General features: G+C 40.6%; 1 protein-coding gene across 2 annotated transcripts; it reads left to right on the top strand.

The window, feature by feature from the left end:
• The first annotated feature begins 826 nt into the window (after positions 1-826).
• Mtx3 (metaxin 3) lies at positions 827-15,819 on the top strand. Of its 2 annotated transcripts, XM_045133581.1 has the most exons (9): positions 827-934; positions 1,174-1,243; positions 1,566-1,642; positions 3,109-3,201; positions 4,090-4,272; positions 4,412-4,488; positions 5,281-5,432; positions 6,681-6,769; positions 9,632-15,819. In XM_045133581.1, exons 1-9 carry the CDS (start codon positions 854-856, stop codon positions 9,740-9,742), a joined length of 933 nt encoding a protein of 310 aa, XP_044989516.1. In that variant the 5' UTR covers positions 827-853; the 3' UTR covers positions 9,743-15,819. The 2 variants fall into 2 exon arrangements, with proteins under 2 accessions (XP_044989516.1, XP_044989517.1); XM_045133582.1 differs by lacking the exon at positions 6,681-6,769 and having other exon boundaries at positions 9,632-9,767.
• The last annotated feature ends 1,535 nt before the right edge of the window (positions 15,820-17,354 follow it).

Raw genomic sequence — 17,354 nt, forward strand, 5'->3', positions numbered from 1 at the left:
CTCAAATACTACTGGGCTGTCCATAAAAAAGACCCAACTCCTATGTCCTGACTCTGAAAGTCAGTACGTCTAAATCACCACATTCCAAGTGCACTCCTTTCTTTTTTATGTATTTTTTCCTTAAAACATTATCAGGTTTGATGCTCAAAAATATTTAGCCCGTGCCCATTAGGTCTACAGACATTTCTAGCTACTTGATTTATAATGCTCAGTCCAAAGTAAAAATGCAGGACTCCTTGAACAAAAGTTGCCATGTCAAGACAGTGAAAGCAGAGCATTGGGAAAATTAACTCTTTCAAGCTCAGAGCCTTTGACTGCACCGGGTTCTGCATCAATGAAGCTGGCCACGTTCTTTCCTCAAAGAGCTTCTGTACAGTAGAGGGCAAATGTCTGTCACCAAGGACAGAGGCGCAAGTGAAATGCGCGTTAGGGGCTGCAAGAACCCCAAACCTAGGCTTATTTTAAGGGAGCAGCTGACCGGAGAATGGAGCTTTTCACATCGAAGCAGTGGCACTGAAGGCAGACACAATTCCCATTAAATTTTAGAATACAGTAATTTTTTCTTTTTTCCGTAAAAGAAAGTCAAGACGTTCCAACGTAAAGAGGCCTATAACTGTGACTAGGAAGGCAGGCCAAGGCCCGACATAAGCATCCAACACTCCCAGAACCCACCAAGCCCTTTCCTTCCACCCTGCCCCGCCCCACGTCGACCCGGAAGCACGCCCCACTGGTTGATTTCTGCCTTCGGGCTAAGCCAGGCCTACGTCGCGGCGCCCGCGCCTGCGCCCCGCCCGCGCCCCGCCCCGGAAGTGGTCCGGAGCACTTCCGGGCGGCAGGAGCCGGCCCCGGCAAGATGGCGGCCCCCTTGGAGCTGAGCTGCTGGGGCGGCGGCTGGGGGCTGCCGTCCGTACACAGCGAGTGCCTGGTGGTGATGGTGAGGCCCCGGGCGGGCGGGCGGGCGCGGGGCCTCTGCTGCGGGCTGCGGGCGGCCCACGCCTCCTCCCTGCCGCTCGCCGCCCCGCCTTGCCGGGCCCCGCGGCCTGCTCGGCGCGGGAAGGCCGGGGACGCGGGCCGGCGCGGCCCGGCCTGTGCGGGAGACGCCGGAGCCGCTCTGCACCCCTGCTCCGCGCGCTCCGTCTGAAACGTGTCTTACTGCGCGCTCTTGTTTCACAGGCTTATGCCAAATTTTCTGGTGCACCCTTGAAAGTCAGTGTTATAGATAACACCTGGAGAGGTTCACGAGGTACGGTGTAAACCTTTGACACGCCCCTTCCTGCCCTTTTTGTTTGTTTGTTTTTGTTTTTTAAAGTCCTGAGACGTAGAGCCCTAGGGGATCATGGAGGGTTAGCTCACAAATGACCTTGGCTGTGTGTTTGGTCATGGTGTCCTTATTCTGAGTGATAAAGTGCAAGCCGAACCACTGGAAGTTGTGAGAAATGAACATGCGCTCAGCACTTCTTACTCATTTTCCCCCTTCAAAAGTGCAACTGGTATAGTTTTGAGGGTTGCGGAATCGTGGAGGAAATCACAACTTCTCTTTGTCTATAAACTGTTTTCGATTTTAGGTGATGTGCCAATTTTGACAACTGACGACAACATTGTTTCTCAACCCGCAAAAATATTAAACTTTTTAAGAAAACAGGTAGGTGGTTTCTTTTGAAGAAGTAGGTAATTGTTCCTACATACTACCCGTTTTTTTGGGGGGGGGCGTAGAGGTTGCACTCTAGCTAACCCTGGCTTGGAACTCACCGTTGTCTCATCCAGGCTGGGCTTAGACTTGGTGTCATCGTCCTGTCTCAGCCCCACGAGGGCTGGGATTACAGATGTCAACATCATGTATGTTGTTTTCTTAAAACAAAACAAAAACAGTTTATTTTTGTTTTGTGACCTTTTTCAACCCACTAGACAATTTGAGATACCCAGGATTTGACAAAATCAGTGCTGTAAAGCATGAGTATTATTGTGATTTGAAAATCATGCTGAAGTATAGTCAATGTATGTTTTCATGCACGTTGCTTGGATCTTATAGAAATTTATACACAAGAAGATTCAGTTTAACTATTCATAGTTAGACTTACTCATAGCATTAGCAGCTTAATTACATAGCTACTGTGCTAGTTATGAGATATGAGACCACACCAAATAGCAACCACTTTATTTATTCATCGTTGGTTTTGGTACTAGGGATTGAGCCCAGAGTCTTGTGTTTCTAGGCAGACACTATGACAACTGTATCAGCTATTTATTTTATTTTTAAGTATTTATTGAAAATGCCATAATGACACCTAAAATTCAGTAAACTAACTAAAAAAAAACCAATAAAAATTACCTGACAGTAGAGATTAAATGTTGTATGGAGCATGGAGCAGTATGTCTAAAATATTTGAACATGTAGGTACTTATGTATTGTGTCCAAATTCTTGAACATGTAAAGATAAGTACAAAAATTGTAATTGGTTTTGCCATACTGTAAGAAAAAAGCCCTGTGCTTATTAAAACCAAAATTTTGAACATTTTCTAAATTGGAAGTTTTCCTGATTTCCCCCCTCCCCCTTTTTGCCTTTAGAAAGCAGGGTCTCTTGTAGTCCAGGCTGGCCTCCAAATTGCTGTTTAGCTGAGGATGAACTTGAGCTTTAGATCCTTTCCTTCTACCTCCCATTGATATTCTGGGATTATTGGTGTGTGTCATCAAACCTGGTTTGTGTTTATGTGAGCAAGAACTCTACCAACTGAGCCACATGTCCAGCCCCTGAAATTTTCCTGTGTTTTTGTTTTGTTTTTTACTTTTCATGGAGAAAAGTATAACCAAATGAAATTTCCTCCCCCTTATTGTTAAAAGCAATTGCTTTTATTTGTTAACTTTGTCTTACATGCCATGTGCTGAGCAAGGTCGTTAGTGAACATTGAAACAACATTTATTTGCTTGTATGCATGATGTGGTTCTAAGCACCAAAAGTACATCAAACAGTTCTATTGTGTTTGCATTTCTCTGTCTCCCTTTTAACCTCACGTTTGCCATTTGTGAAGAAGGCTAGGAGTTGTACTTTGGTTTAAGTGTCCTTGGGCATTCTTTGGCTTCTGAAAGTCTGTGGTTTTGTTTTTTAATAGAAGTATGATGCTGATTATGAACTCTCAGCAAAACAAGGGGCAGATACACTGGCATACATTGCTCTCCTGGAAGAGAAACTTCTCCCGGCTGTGGTGAGCATTTCTGAATCCTACAGTTTTTAATGACTTAGTTAAAAATATAGTTTGTTAATAAAGAGAACAATGAAAAGAGTAGAAGAGAGGAAATTTCAGGCAGGGAGATGGCTCAGTGGTTAAAGGAGCTTGCTTACCCAGCCTGCTGGCTTAGATTCAGTTCCCCAGTACCCATGTTAAGCCAGTTACACAAAGTGATTGTGTCTGGTTTATTTACAGTGCTAAGAGGCCCTGGTGTGCCCATATTCTCTCTCAAATAAATAAAATTATTGTTAAAATGAGAGGAAATTTTATTATTAATCATCATCTTTCGTATTATGGTTAAGCTGGATTCTCTTAGACATTCAACTTTTCATCACAGTGATAATGCTAGTTTTGTTGTTTGTTTTGTTTTACAATGCTAAGGAAGCACTATGGCACTAAGCTACACTCAACATATTAATATCGTTTTGGAAATCAGTGTTCTTAGTGAGAGGTGGAACTTTGCCCCATGTGTGGAGTTGATCACACTGTAACTCATTTGTTCAGCAATATTGACGCCTGTGTTCTAGGCTTTGTTCTGTGTGCTGGGATATAGCAGTCAACAAAACTCAACATTTTTAAGAAAATTGTTTGATTTTGAGTCTTTATACTTGGGATTTTTTTTTTTTTTTTTTTTTTTGAGGTAGGGTCTCACTCTAGCTCAGGCTGACCTGGAATTCACTGTGTAGTCTCAGGGTTGCCTCAAATTCATGGCAATCCTCCTATCTCTGCCTCCCAAGTGCTGTGATCAAAGGTGTGTGCCACCACGCCCAGCTTATACTTGGGAAATTTATATGAAGCTGCTTTTTGAGAAGACACTTATGACAAACTGTCACATTGATTGATCTTATTTCTTTCCCTTGGCAGCTTCACACATTCTGGGTTGAGAGTGACAATTACTTTACTGTGACGAAGCCATGGTTTGCTTCACGGATTCCTTTTCCCTTGAATTTAATTCTGCCTGGGAAGATGTCAAGGGGAGCACTGAACAGAATACTCCTGACAAGAGGAGAGCCTCCTCTCTACCGTCTCCAAGAAGTGGAAGCACAGGTACGGATTGTTCTCCAAGCAAGTGGTCTACAGAGAAGGGATAACAAGGAGAGACAGATGGGCTTACCTTGAGGTGCTGCCTCCAGAGCAACGTAATGTCATCTTCCCTACTTTTAGGATGTCATTTCATCTGTTTTAGATATACAGAGATGCCAGGGAGTGCCTAAATCTTCTGTCAAACAGATTGGGAACATCTCAGTTTTTCTTTGGAGATACGTGAGTATATGATCTTAAAAATGATTTTGATATTTTATGCATGTATAATCAGTAAAAAGTGAGTTACAACCACTTCTACTTCCCTCAAAGAGGAGTCTTTCGCTTCAAAACAGAGTTTATAGGACCTGCTGGTATAGTTCAGTGGTAGGAGAGTCCTTGCTTAGTATGCATGAGGTCCTGAGTTCATCCCCAGTACTGCAAAAGAAAGGAAAGGATTTAAGGGGTTACGACAGGAAGCCCGTTGCAGATAACATTAGCTTCATAGGCTGCGTGTGTGCACTTAACAAGGTCAAAGAGTAGTTTCTCTTTGCCTCCAGTCTATGCAGCACTTGTAAGCAAAATGAAATTGTAATCTCTTCTAAATAAAGTAAATGGTTAGAGTATTTTAAAACTATCCAAAAGGCAAATGCTGAGCTACTTGACTTTTGTTAATTAAAAATGAGTAGTAAGCCTTTTAAAATATATTTTGTACTTAATCTTGAGAAGTATATTTGAAGACAACATTTTAATTTTTATAAATATTTTATTTTTATTTATTTATTAGACAGAGAAAGAGGTAGAAAGAGCAGCCCAGGACCTCTAGCTAACTGCAAATGAACTCTAGATGCATGTGCCACCTTGTCCATCTGGCTTACTTGTCTCCTGGGGAATTGAACCTGGGTCCTTTGGCTTTGCAGGCAAGCACTTTAATCACTAAGCCATCTCTCCAGCTCTAAAGAGAACATTTTAAATACAATCCCAATTTAATATTTTGTTAGTGCTGTTAGAGGAAAATGCTTTATATGTTTCTAGGCCTTCTACCTTGGATGCCTATGTGTTTGGTTTTCTTGCGCCTCTTTATAAAGTACGGTTCCCTAAAGTTCAGCTACAGGAACATCTGAAGCAGCTCTTCAACCTGTGTCGCTTTTGTGATGACATACTAAGCAGTTACTTTAGGCTCGGAGGTAAGCTAGCTTTTCTTTTGCTAATGGACATTTGGGTAGAGTACATTAATCCTGCCCTGGGGATATATAAGCAAAGCTCATGACTTAATTTAAAACAAATCATCTTGTCTTTAAATTCTGTTTATAGCACTTCAAGACATTGCATTTTTCCAACTCCATTTTATCCCCATGTGTGGGTTCTTATTGAAACAGAGAAACAGGCATTTGGCTTTTACATATTCCTCTATATTTTAGACATTACTTGTACTTTTTAAATATTGCCCCTCTGAAGTGAGTTATTTTCTTCTCAAAGAAGTATTGAGTTCCTGCTAAAGAAATAGATCTATCCTAATATAAATGGGCATTTACTTTAAGTGACTCTTACCTGCTGCTTCTAGCATTTTCCTTCATGAGCAGAGATCAGTAGCAGACTGACTTTGGTGAGGTACATTCCCATCATTCTACTACTTGAAACTGATTGCATCAAACTGGAGCTGTAGTAAGTAGAGGGCACCTGTCACGTAGATACGCTTCTTTGTGAGTGTGGGACCTTGTGTTTAAGTATATGTGGAGAGGTGGCTACAGTTGTTCTTTCTTTTCAGAAACAAGTTGTACAGATAGTTGGCTTAGGTAGACAGCTGATGTTGATGTTGGGTTATGTGGTCTGTACATAGGAAGGCTCTAGTCAGTTGGAAGTTCTGAAACTAATATTCATCCTTGTTACTTTGGAGCCATAGTTGGCAAACCTAACTATACAACCAATAAAAATTCTTAAACTCAGTTCCAGATTTACTAAATTTAAATGTCTTGGGGATTGATCCTATAAAAATATACTTTAAAAATCCTTTTTAACATTTTGGGTGCCTGGTGGGTTGCTATTTGGAAGTCGCTGCCTTAGCAAACTGTCCAGACATTTATGACCAAAGGCTTATTTGAAATGGATGAAAGAAAGGTGCGACTTGAAGTTCTGAAGGAGGTGAGGACTACTGTGCCTGGACTCTGCTGTGTCAGCCGCATGTCATGGCTCCCTGGGCCCCTCCCCAGTGGACACAGCTTGGTCCTCTTGTCAGGGTTTGGTTGTGGAGCATCACTGTCCCTCTGGCTTTGCCTTCGAACCCAGAATGTTTTTTCTCTTTCTCTTTTTTAAAAATTTTTGGTGGGTGGGGCAGTTGAATTGGGTGGGTAGACTGAAAACTTGTTTGATCTTATACAGCTTTAAAGCCTTTCAAAATTTCCTGTTTTTCTCTGATTTCTCTCCTGGCTTCTTAGGCGTCTCTCCAACTGGACAAGAAGTAGTAGATGCAAACCTGCAGAAACTCACACAGCTTGTAAATAAGGAATCCAACTTGATTGAGAAGGTCATGTTTACTTCGAGCATTGTTTATTTGTAGTTTAGTAGTTTCCTTTCTGTGACAGTGTTGTACTTTGTGTTATGTATTAACTTTACCCTCTTTAATTTTTCAGGGGTTTACTTTTCAGAAAGCTGTCCAAATATGCTTTTCCTTGGCATGTGTACATGTGTTTAAGGTGTGTGGTGTCCATGTGTAGTATATGTGAAGGCCAGACTGGAACGCCAGGAGTCTTCTTCTTCTTCTATTGCTTTTTTTGTTTCCTTGAGATGCAGCTTCTCACTGAACCTGGAGCTTTCACTTTTGATCACGTGGATTGACTGACTAGCAAGCCCCCAAGATTCTTCAGTCCCTGTGGACCAGGGTCACTGGCCTGCATGGCCACATTCAGCACTTTTTGTGGGTGCTGGAGATCAAACTCAGTCTGTCTCAAACCCTCATGCTTGTGTGGCCAGTGCTGTTACCCACAGAACCATTTCCCAGCCCTTAAATCCACTTTTACTAAAGTTACATATACTGTAGTAGTGGTCTCATTGTATGAAGAAATATGGAATAATGGTGTCAAGCTAGGTAACCCAAAAGATTGTCTTACCAAAAAAAAAAAAAAAAAAAAACAAACAAAAACAAAAAAACACCACCACCAGCTCAGCTCAGCTCTAGCTTGCTTGTCATCTTGTGTCAGGAGCTACCATCAGTAGAGGTGGGCTTCAAATCAGCGTACCAAACTTGAACAATCAGGAATTCTTACAGTCTCACTGACTTCTTATTAACACTGCCATCATGGCTTGGTTTCCTCTCCTCTCCTATGTCCTAAACATAGTGCGTAGAGTTGGGTTTTGGGCCTGGCCAGTTTAGATATTTTGCCACTTTGGGAATACTCATTTTGTGAGTGATCTTTAGGAACTGAGTAAAGCAAAGAGCCAGTATGAAGAGGTGGTAGTTTGTCCTCAGTGTCTGATAGATTTGTTTTCTTTTTCTTTCTTTTATTTGTAAATAATTTGCCATTCTGTAATGAGCACCAAGGTCTAAGGGCCTCACGGGGTATTTCATATGTGTGCACATACGGTTACTGTCTCACTTCACACATGTGCTCAGGGTCATTCAGCTGGAAAAAGTAAAGAGGAGCCCTGCACACTAGACAGGGGACCCAGCATGAGTGCTGCAGGCCCTCCTTCTCCGCGGCCCCAGCGGTCTAGCTTGCCGATGAGGTCGTGTGTCCACCACTTAGCTTGTGAGCAGGTGCATTACTGCCATTCTCGGAGGTGACCTGTATCTCTAGTATTTGATGTGGTGATGAAATTTGTGAAGTCAGTGAGACTGTAAGAATTCCTGATTGTTCAAGTTTGGTACGCTGATTTGAAGCCCAGTCTGCGCTGCGTCTAGTACGAGGGAGGTCACGTGAGGAGGTACGTGAAGTGCTGCGTGTGGGTAAAGGAAAGAGCACTCGTCTACTAGACACAGGCTATACCCATGTGGCTTCCATTTGCTATATGTGGAAACTCATGACCTACGGGGGAAGCTATAAGGTACACGCCCGCATGCCCACACGCACAGGCCTTGTTACCATTTGTACCCATGCCTCATGGGTCTCCACCAATTTTTGCAGGCTCCTAACCTGTTCAGTCATGTGCTTTCTCTCCACCCCCATCTCACTGTTCCCCGCTCTTCTACAGTATGGTGCATGTTTGTACTCAAATAAGACAGTGGGGCAAGTTGTATGAGCTACTACTGCTCATAATTTAGACTGAGGCATGGTTGAGGAACTTAGTTGTTACAAGAAAGAAAAGGCGTTTCAGCAACTGTACACTGACCATACTTTTTTCCATTGGAAAATTAAAAATTAGTCTCTCGTTCTACTTTCTCTCCTGTAATCCATTTACAGTTCTGATAAAATGTTTCCTCTGTACTTTACAAAAGCATCTTGAAAAGAGAAAGGGGGTTTTGAATATTTGGCATTTATGCAGAACTCTTAAAAGCCTGCCTATCAAGTGGATAATAGGTTACCATTTTCTGTTGGTTCTGTGCTTTTGCTGGTAGCTGCTCTTGAGGTTGGGAAGTAAAGCTGGTAGTGAAGTCAGGGCCAGGGCCTAAATCGTGCACTTATTTCAGGGGTGCCAGTGTGTTTTTCTTTAGCTGCTCTTTAGGTGAAGTCTGAAATTTATTATCTTAACATGTCCATATACATTTGTTTGTCTAAGGTAGACAAGAACTGATTCCTTTAAAGAATTTGTCCTTCTTGCTGCCTCTTTCTTCAGCTCTCTGTGGTCTATGTACGCTCATGTTCAGTAAGCTGTATCTTTCTTATTGATTTCTTTTGAGTGGCACATTAGACACATTTGCTTTGGAAAAGAGAGAGAGTTGAAAAGGAATACTTGTGCTTCAGTAAGAAGACCTGGTTCAAGTCTCAGCTTTGCTAGCTTTAGGCCTGGGGAAATCTCTTACCCTGAGCCTCATTTTTCTGATCTGAGAAACAGGGAAGGAAGGTGACTTTTCCTCACGATGTGCTGGGAAAAATCAAGTGAGGCATTGTACATGAATATGCGGGATAAACTGCAGCTTGACATGACAGAATTACTCTTAAGCTAAGTCATTCTGTGATTAAGTTCAGAAGAATATTCATTTTGTGGAATTAGTATAAGTTTGTGATGGTATCACGGATGAGCTGCGTTGCTTTCTGCAGACACTGAGTCAGCTGGTATTTGAGGTATGACATTTACAGTTCTTGAGTGACTATTTGTTCGGGAAAGGTTTCTCTAACAGTTCCGGAAACATAAGGCTAGTTCTCTCCAAGGCTGTAGTTTGGATGGGGTGACCACAGTCCACAAATGGTGCCACAGCCTTAGTCAGAAGTGTTTCTTGTACTTTCTACAGATGGATGACAATCTTCGCCAAAGCCCTCAGCTTCCTCCTCGGAAGCTTCCAGCCCTCAAGCTGACACCAGCCGCAGAAGAGAGTAATTCCTTACAGCGTCTGTCACCGTGACACTCGTTGGCTTTTTGTGCGTGTGTTCAGAGTCTTACACATGGTTGCTGTAGTCACACAGAGTGCATGAAGGCTACAAGAAAACGCTGTTGAGAGATACAAGGAAGACTAAAACAGAGGAGCTTCTGCAACCTTTTTATTAGAAAGCTTGTATTTTAGCTTGCACTGCACTTTACATAAAGCTGAATGCTAAGTGAACTTGGAGGGCGGGATAAAGACACATTGTACTGTATGTAAGAAAATCTTGCCTTCATTGCAGCGATCTTTGCCTTTGGTTCAGATTCTGCTGACCAGAAACTACAATTCTGTTCTGAATGTGCTTTGTAATTTATTCATAATTAATTTATTAACCTAGTTTTCATAGACCTGTCTGAATACATAATGTGTAGCTGTTTGGCTGACACTTTATACTTCTGTTTGGAAGCCTGATACTATTTTAGAAGTTAGGGAAAAGATAATTATTTCAATAGGAAAGCCTGTATTTACCTTTAAGACACAGCGAGGAATGTATTTTTAATTATGCTGTCTTGCCTAACCCTCGGGTTTAGTACCACATATACAAATGTAAAAGGTGGTTACATATAATAATCACCTGATACACTCTTCACTATAACAGTATTTACAGTGTGTTCAATATAGGTTAACAAAGGCTTTTTTTGATTTCTGGGCAAATGTGGAAACTTTAGATCCATGTATTTGTAGTATATAATCATACCATTCTTATGTTGATTCCAGAACTGGATATGTTGGTTATCATTACCATGTTCAGCTGAAAACTTGAAGTTTTTCCAGTTGTTTGTTAATCACTACTCTATGGCCAGGGCCATAGAAACACCTGTGTGTCTCTACTCTGAGTTCTCCATGCCTCACTCACACCTGTGTGCATTGGCTCCGAGTTCTCCATGCTTCACTCAAACCTGTGTACCTCTGCTCTGAGTTCTCCATGCTTAACTCACACCTGTGTATGTCTGCTCACACCTGTGTGCGTCTGCTCTGAGTTCTCCATGCTTAACTCACACCTGTGTGCGTCTGCTCTGAGTTCTCCATGTTTAACTCACACCTGTGTGCGTCTGCTCTGAGTTCTCCATGCTTAACTCACACCTGTGTGCATCTGCTCTGAGTTCTCCATGCTTAACTCACACCTGTGTGCATCTTTGAGTTCTCCATGCTTAACTCAGGCCAGTATTTTTTTTCCTAAGAAGCATTATCACATCAGCTTCACATGCTTCTTGACGACCAATTCTTTTCCATATATTTTAAATACAGTTGAAGGATCCAAAGGAATATATCAGAAGTAGCAGTTTTTTAAGACTATTTTGTATATATTGGTTGCTGAACTGTTAAAGGATTTGCTGTGTGGTAATTTTACTTACAAAGAAACTTGCTTATTTTAGTGGTTGAGGTGCTTCTGTTGTCCTAAAACCACTTCTGGGATTTTAAAAATATAGGACCATGCTTTTGATTAGTGTCCTAAAAGATTACTATGGTGCTCAGCAAATCCTACCAAGTCCTTCAGAAACCTGAACGTTAGGAAAATAAGCCTTGTAGTCAAGAGACCCGCTAATGTGAGCAGAGTGGAGTTGTTCGTGTGTGACCACATCCTCCCAGTTTGCTCTGCATTCATGGAACTGTTTATATGAAAGTCTTGAAATCATTGTAAATATTTTTTCTTGAAAGCTGTAAGTGGGACATAAGGTATCTTCACAGTCTTGTTCATCGGTTGGGATGTCCTTACAGGAAGTCCAGCTTCTACAGCAAGGGATGTGTGCATTGGTTTTGGCTCATCTTCAAAGGCATTATTTTAGCAATCTGAAATCTCTATGAATATTTTATATCGGAAATCATGGCTATGAGGCTTTATTGTGCTAGGATTGATGTATATTGGAGAAGATGGTTAACACATTAATCAGACATCTGTTTATACTTTAATCAGAGTTAGTCATTTTCAGTTATGATTAATGGTAAATCTTCCAAAGGTTTTGAAGTTTGAAGTAGTTTACAGTTGTAAAACACATGTAAAGTAGGACAGTTATTTTTGAAAAGACGGAAAATGTATAAGAGAATGATACCAGCACTAGCAGACTATGAAATGGAGTGGTAAATCTGGCAGGTTTCTCCATGGTGAAGTCAAAAGATACTAGGGGGAAAAAAGATAATACTGAGTTAAATGAAGTTTTCCTTTCGATAAAACTGCTAATGTCTATGAAGAAGGTATGTTTAAACAGGAATGTAGAGGATGATGTATGTAAGATACACAGACTTCACCTAAGAAGTGTACTGTAATATTTTGTATTGAAATGTTAGTAAAAGGAGGATGTTTGAAGATAGCGAGTATCTGTCCTTGCTAGTGGTGAGGATGGCTGCAGATAGGATGTGTTTGCTTTTGGCCATTCTGCTTTGGATTTACTTTGTGTTAAATTTTAGTGTCCTTGTGCTTCTAGACCGCCTTTGCTGAGGCATAGAGCGAGAGTCCGGTAAGAACTATGTGCTAGCTTCCTTTGTATAAGTGAGCTAGAGGGTCAGCTATACCTGAGCACAAGTACTTTAGGGACCAGCCACACACCAAGGAAGCTCCTGGAACAATTGGTAGGCTGGACAGAGGCCCATGGCCGTCCTGTCAGAGCATTTCTGCATAAAGCTAGAGTGTGTTGGGAAAAATGGCCCATAGTCTTAAACAAAATGCTGTGAGTCACTGTCTTTTGGAAGTGATGGATATGAAAATTGGAAATGTTCTAGTATTTTTGTGAGTACGTGAGTAGAAAGAGTGGTTAGGTCATTCCTGTGAGGTGAAGGTCCTCCACTGTCACTGTTGTCACATTGATCACTGGACACTAAGGAAACTGTAAGTGCAGAACATAGTCATTCCTTCAAAACTGTGTTTGGACCTTGCAAAAGGTGAGCACTGACACGTAAGTTTCTATTCAGGTGTGCTTGAATTATTTTTTGAGTACTAGAGGACTTAAGATTTTAGAAAAGCCAGCACTTTTATTTCCACTTGTAATTCCTATCCATTTAGTATTGCTGGATGTGGTAATGTGAGGGAACAAAGAGGCTTATTTTAGTCAGAACTAAGTTAAGAATTTTCCAAGTCTGTAAAAATGGAGAAAATTAACAGCAAAACAGGCAGAAACTTGTAACAGAATATCTTAAGAAAACCAACTTGTTTAAGTAGCTTTATGTGATAAAGTGCTATTTGTATTTGGTAGAATCTTCAAAAGTGCACATTTACCAAGCTTGTTACATTTTGGGGGTAGTTCTTCACAAGCTGTCAAAAGATTTTACACCTTTAAGCCAGAATACAAATGCTTAAATACAGATAGGAAAATGAATAATGGGGTCATGAGATAGCTCGCTTCTATTTTTGTAATGTTTTAGAGTCTATAATTTTTTTTGAAACTTTAGAAAGAGGTATAAAAATAATAGAGTAAATATGTCATTATCTACATAGTTCTAATTTAGAATTTAATACTGCAAACAATATTTAGTTCCACAGGTAACTCAAATATAAATTCAATATTTTTTTTATTTATGAGTTTAAACTGAAAAGCAACTCAGGGTTATAACAAATGCTTATTTAAAGATTTACTTTGTCTTACAAACAAGAAAAAAAGCAACAATCTAAAATAAACAACAAAACCCTCCTTTTCTATAGGATATCAAAAACTTCTGGTTTTATATTTCTAATTATGTATTTTCTTTTGGTACCTTAGTTCATGTTTGAGGATAAAGTACATTAAATATTTCTTACTCTCTTCTCTCCATGTACACAGTGTGGCATGGTGTTCACTGAGGCCGCTAATGAAGAAAATGTGACACATGCCTGTGTCCTTTGTGTTTTAAGCTCAAAGAGAGTTGGTGATCAACTTTGTCTTGGTTTAATAATTTTACAACTGAAATCCTGAGTAGAGCAACTCAGATAATTTGGGTTGTGGTGATTTTTTAATGGGGGTATATATTCTTGGTAGTTAAGAATTATCTTCTTTAATCTTTTATTTTTGCTATTGTTCAGCTCTGTGAAGTTTACATCTATTTGTTACCATTTTCGTATTTCTTACAGCGTTAAAAATGTTGTTTTTATATGAAATTAATGATGAATACATCGGAGGTCCCACTACCCTGAAAAGCTTAATTGAAGCTTCATTAGGCCTTCAGAACGCTCGTAGGGATGTAAGGATGGGATCTTGTGATGGTGTCTGCATTGGTTGTTTAGTTTCGTTTTTAAAGGGTTGCATAGTACGTTAGCCTAGAAATTGCTGGCTGTAGTGATCTCCAGGAGCCTAGGCTGCCTGTCTTGGGCTTTTACTATTGATGATTAGGGCAGGTGGGTTTTCTGGATATTAAAAAAGATAAAGTCTTTTTTTCTCCATAAAAGTATGCCATGGATTGCTGAGTTAACATTCTTGAACAGTGATGTGATGTGTGATAAAAGTGTAAGTATGAGGTCACTGCTGGTGATTAGAGAGGGTTATGTTGTAATAGAGGATTAATTCAGAATAAAGAAGTTAGTTTCCTAAAAAAATAGGCAATCAAGTATTTTTATGCTCTCATTATTATTAATTTGAAAGTGTAAATTTAAAAACCCTCCTAGCTTATGGAAGAAGTAGTTCCCAAAAGGGTGTTTTAGCAAAAGACTTTATTCCAGCATGTTTGGGAAATGCTAGATTAGGCAAGATAAAGTCCTTAAGCTTTTGAGGACCTTTGGTGCACTAGTGTGTTTCCAGTCTGCATGCTTTGAAGATATTTAAGTCTTAGAACTGACAAGAGTCTCAACAAGGACGGCACACACACACATTTCCTAGGAGGGTCTCAGTTTCCGTTAAGCACCTCTGTATAATTGGAGAAAGGATGCACCACTTCCATAATTTTTTTCCATGTGGATTTTTTTCTTTGAAAGTGTGTTGTGGGAGTTTTGTCCTGAGACGCACACTCAGGACAGCTGCTCTAAAGCAACTTGGCTCCCTTGGACTCCCCCTTCGCTGGCGATGGTGAGGGTAGGAGCTGGCACAGGTGAGGCATGAGGGCTTGTTTACTTGTAACATATACAGCCATGTGTTTGGAAAATCCATGTTCTGGCTGTGTGTTCGAAGCCAAGCCTGCCTTTGAGCTGTCAGTGGTGGAATGTGAACATCTCGCCACATGAAAAACAGTTGGATCTTTGTTCTAATTCTTTAGAAAATTCTTTGGAAATTCAGAGAAATGCCCTTTAATCATTTAGTTTACACATCCCTGGTCCCTGGAAATCACAGACAATGCCTTGCCAAAATTTGCATCAATCCTCAGCAAGTCGTGTGCTTGGGACCATGGGCTGCTTGGCCTGCGCACTGCTTTTTGTTGGTTGCAGAAGGAAGGGCTTGCCCAAGCTTTTTAATATATATATATAAACTATTTAATTATTTGTAAACAGAAAGGTAGAAGAAGGGGCCACACCAGGGCCTCCAGCCACTGCAAACAAACTCCAGACGCGTGCACCACTTTGCGCACCTGCCTTCATGTAGGTGCTGGGGAGTTGAGCTCTGGTTGTCAGCCTTTGCAGGGCAGCACCTTAACTGCCCAGCCACCTCTCCAGCCTGTGCTGAAGCTTTTAAGCGCACACGTGAGATTTATCTCCCTTATGAGTCAGTGTTTTATTTTATAAAATAGAAAAAATGATGTTAAGTGTGCACATGAGATTTATCTCCCTTATGAGTCAGTTTTTTTATTTTATAAAATAGAAAAAAATGATGTTTTTAAGTGGGAATGTGAAGTATTTTCAATGCGATAGCTTCTAGGAGGATTGGCAGTGAGAAAAGACAAATACATATGTAAGCATGTTGGTTTTGTCTCACCAAGTCTATCTTTGGTTAGTAAACATTTTAAACATCTGTTCTAGTGTGCAAATACTATAGTTTCATATAAAATAAACCATCTTAAAATTAATATGCTAGCCTTGCCTACTGTGAATGTATTTTATTCAGAGACTATGTATAAATACTCAAAAGTGGAAGTCATGGTCAGTGTTGTAAAGCATTTTATTCTGATAAATGAGAAACTGGATATGATGGCAAAATAACTATTTTCTCAATAAAATTTTAAATTGCCTGAATGTTTATTAATTTTTAGGAGAATGGGGAGCAGAGTTTCATTCTAGCCCAGGCTGGCCTTGAACTTACAGTGATCCTCCTAACTCAGCATCTCAGTTGCTGGAAATACAGGTGTGAGCCACCATGCTCAGTTATTAATAATTCTTTAAAAAATATTATTTCTTTATTTATTTATTTGAGACAGAGAGGGAGATGTAAAGAGAGTGAAAGACAGAGAGAATAGGTACACCAGGGCCTCTAGCCATTGCAAACAAATTCTAGATGCATGTGTCACCTTGTGCATCTGGCTTACATGGGTCCTGAGGAGTCAAGCCTGGTTCCTTTGGCTTTGCAGGCAAGTGCCTTAACCACTAAGCTATCCCTCCAGCCCCAGTTATTAATTCTTTTCTAATTTTTTTTATTCATTTTTACTTATTTGAGAGTAACAGACAAAGAAAGAGAGAGAGAGAATGGGCGTGCCAGGGCCTCCAGCCACTACTAACAAACTCCAGACGCACGTGCCCCCTTGTGCATCTGGCTAACGTGGGTCCTGGGAATCGAGCCTCGAACCAGGGTCCTTAGGCTTCACAGGCAAGCACTTAACCGCTAAGCCATCTCTCCAGCCCCAGTTATTAATTCTTGATGTAATGGTCTTCGTTCCTTGAGGTGAATGCCTTGAAGTGGTTGAGTTTCTTAGTGGTTAAAAGAGTTACCAAGTGCCGAGGCTGAGTTAGATAGATGGTTGTTCTTTTTACACCCATTCCTTCTGGAATACAGTCCATTTACGGTCTTAGCAACCATGCTAAGGGTGATTTGAAGGCTGTATTCTACGCCATTGAAATGCATGTGACCTTAGATGTCCACACAGCTTTTCAGGGCTGTTACCTGCTAATCTCTTTAGTCTCTACAAACTTGCCCCTTGATTCACCTAAATATTTAGTCCAGCAATGATCAGTTTATTTGAATAGGTGATACACTTTGAAAACTGTCATAGGAAGGAAAATTCTTGTTTTTGTTTTTATGACATAGGGTTTATGGATATAGGCAACCCTGTTCTTTATTGATAGCTATTAGTTAAGTGAGGGTAGGCCCCATGACAGAAAGAGTATCTTTGCCAGTATTTTTTTTTTTAATTAAGGTATGATTCACATATAGGAAGATGTCTAGTTCTTCCAGGAGCTTTTGAAGGAAGTTTTTCTCTCTGTTAATTTAGCTCATTTTCCTGCTGCTGTTGCCCACATGATGTTGGTGAGGAGGTGATGGCCAGCCTCTGCTCTACCATCTTGCCCCTGCCGTCAAGAAGCTTCCCCTCAACTCTCTTAGCCAAAAGTAAATCCCTTTTGCCCATCAATTGCTTTTGGTTGGGTGTTTTTTGTGCCAGCAAAACAAAAAGGTAACTCAAGAGGAAAAGTGAAGTTTTACCATGTTGATGTCTTAAGTGAATGAATCTCCATAGAAGAAAGGTAGAGATAAAGGAGAATCAGTAAACTCTCTTAAGTGTCTGTTGCAGTCAGGTTTGCATTGCTGGTAGAAATCACCCAGCCAAGAGCAGC

Source organism: Jaculus jaculus, chromosome 14 (assembly GCF_020740685.1).
Source record: "Jaculus jaculus isolate mJacJac1 chromosome 14, mJacJac1.mat.Y.cur, whole genome shotgun sequence".
Lineage (NCBI taxonomy): Eukaryota > Metazoa > Chordata > Mammalia > Rodentia > Dipodidae > Jaculus > Jaculus jaculus.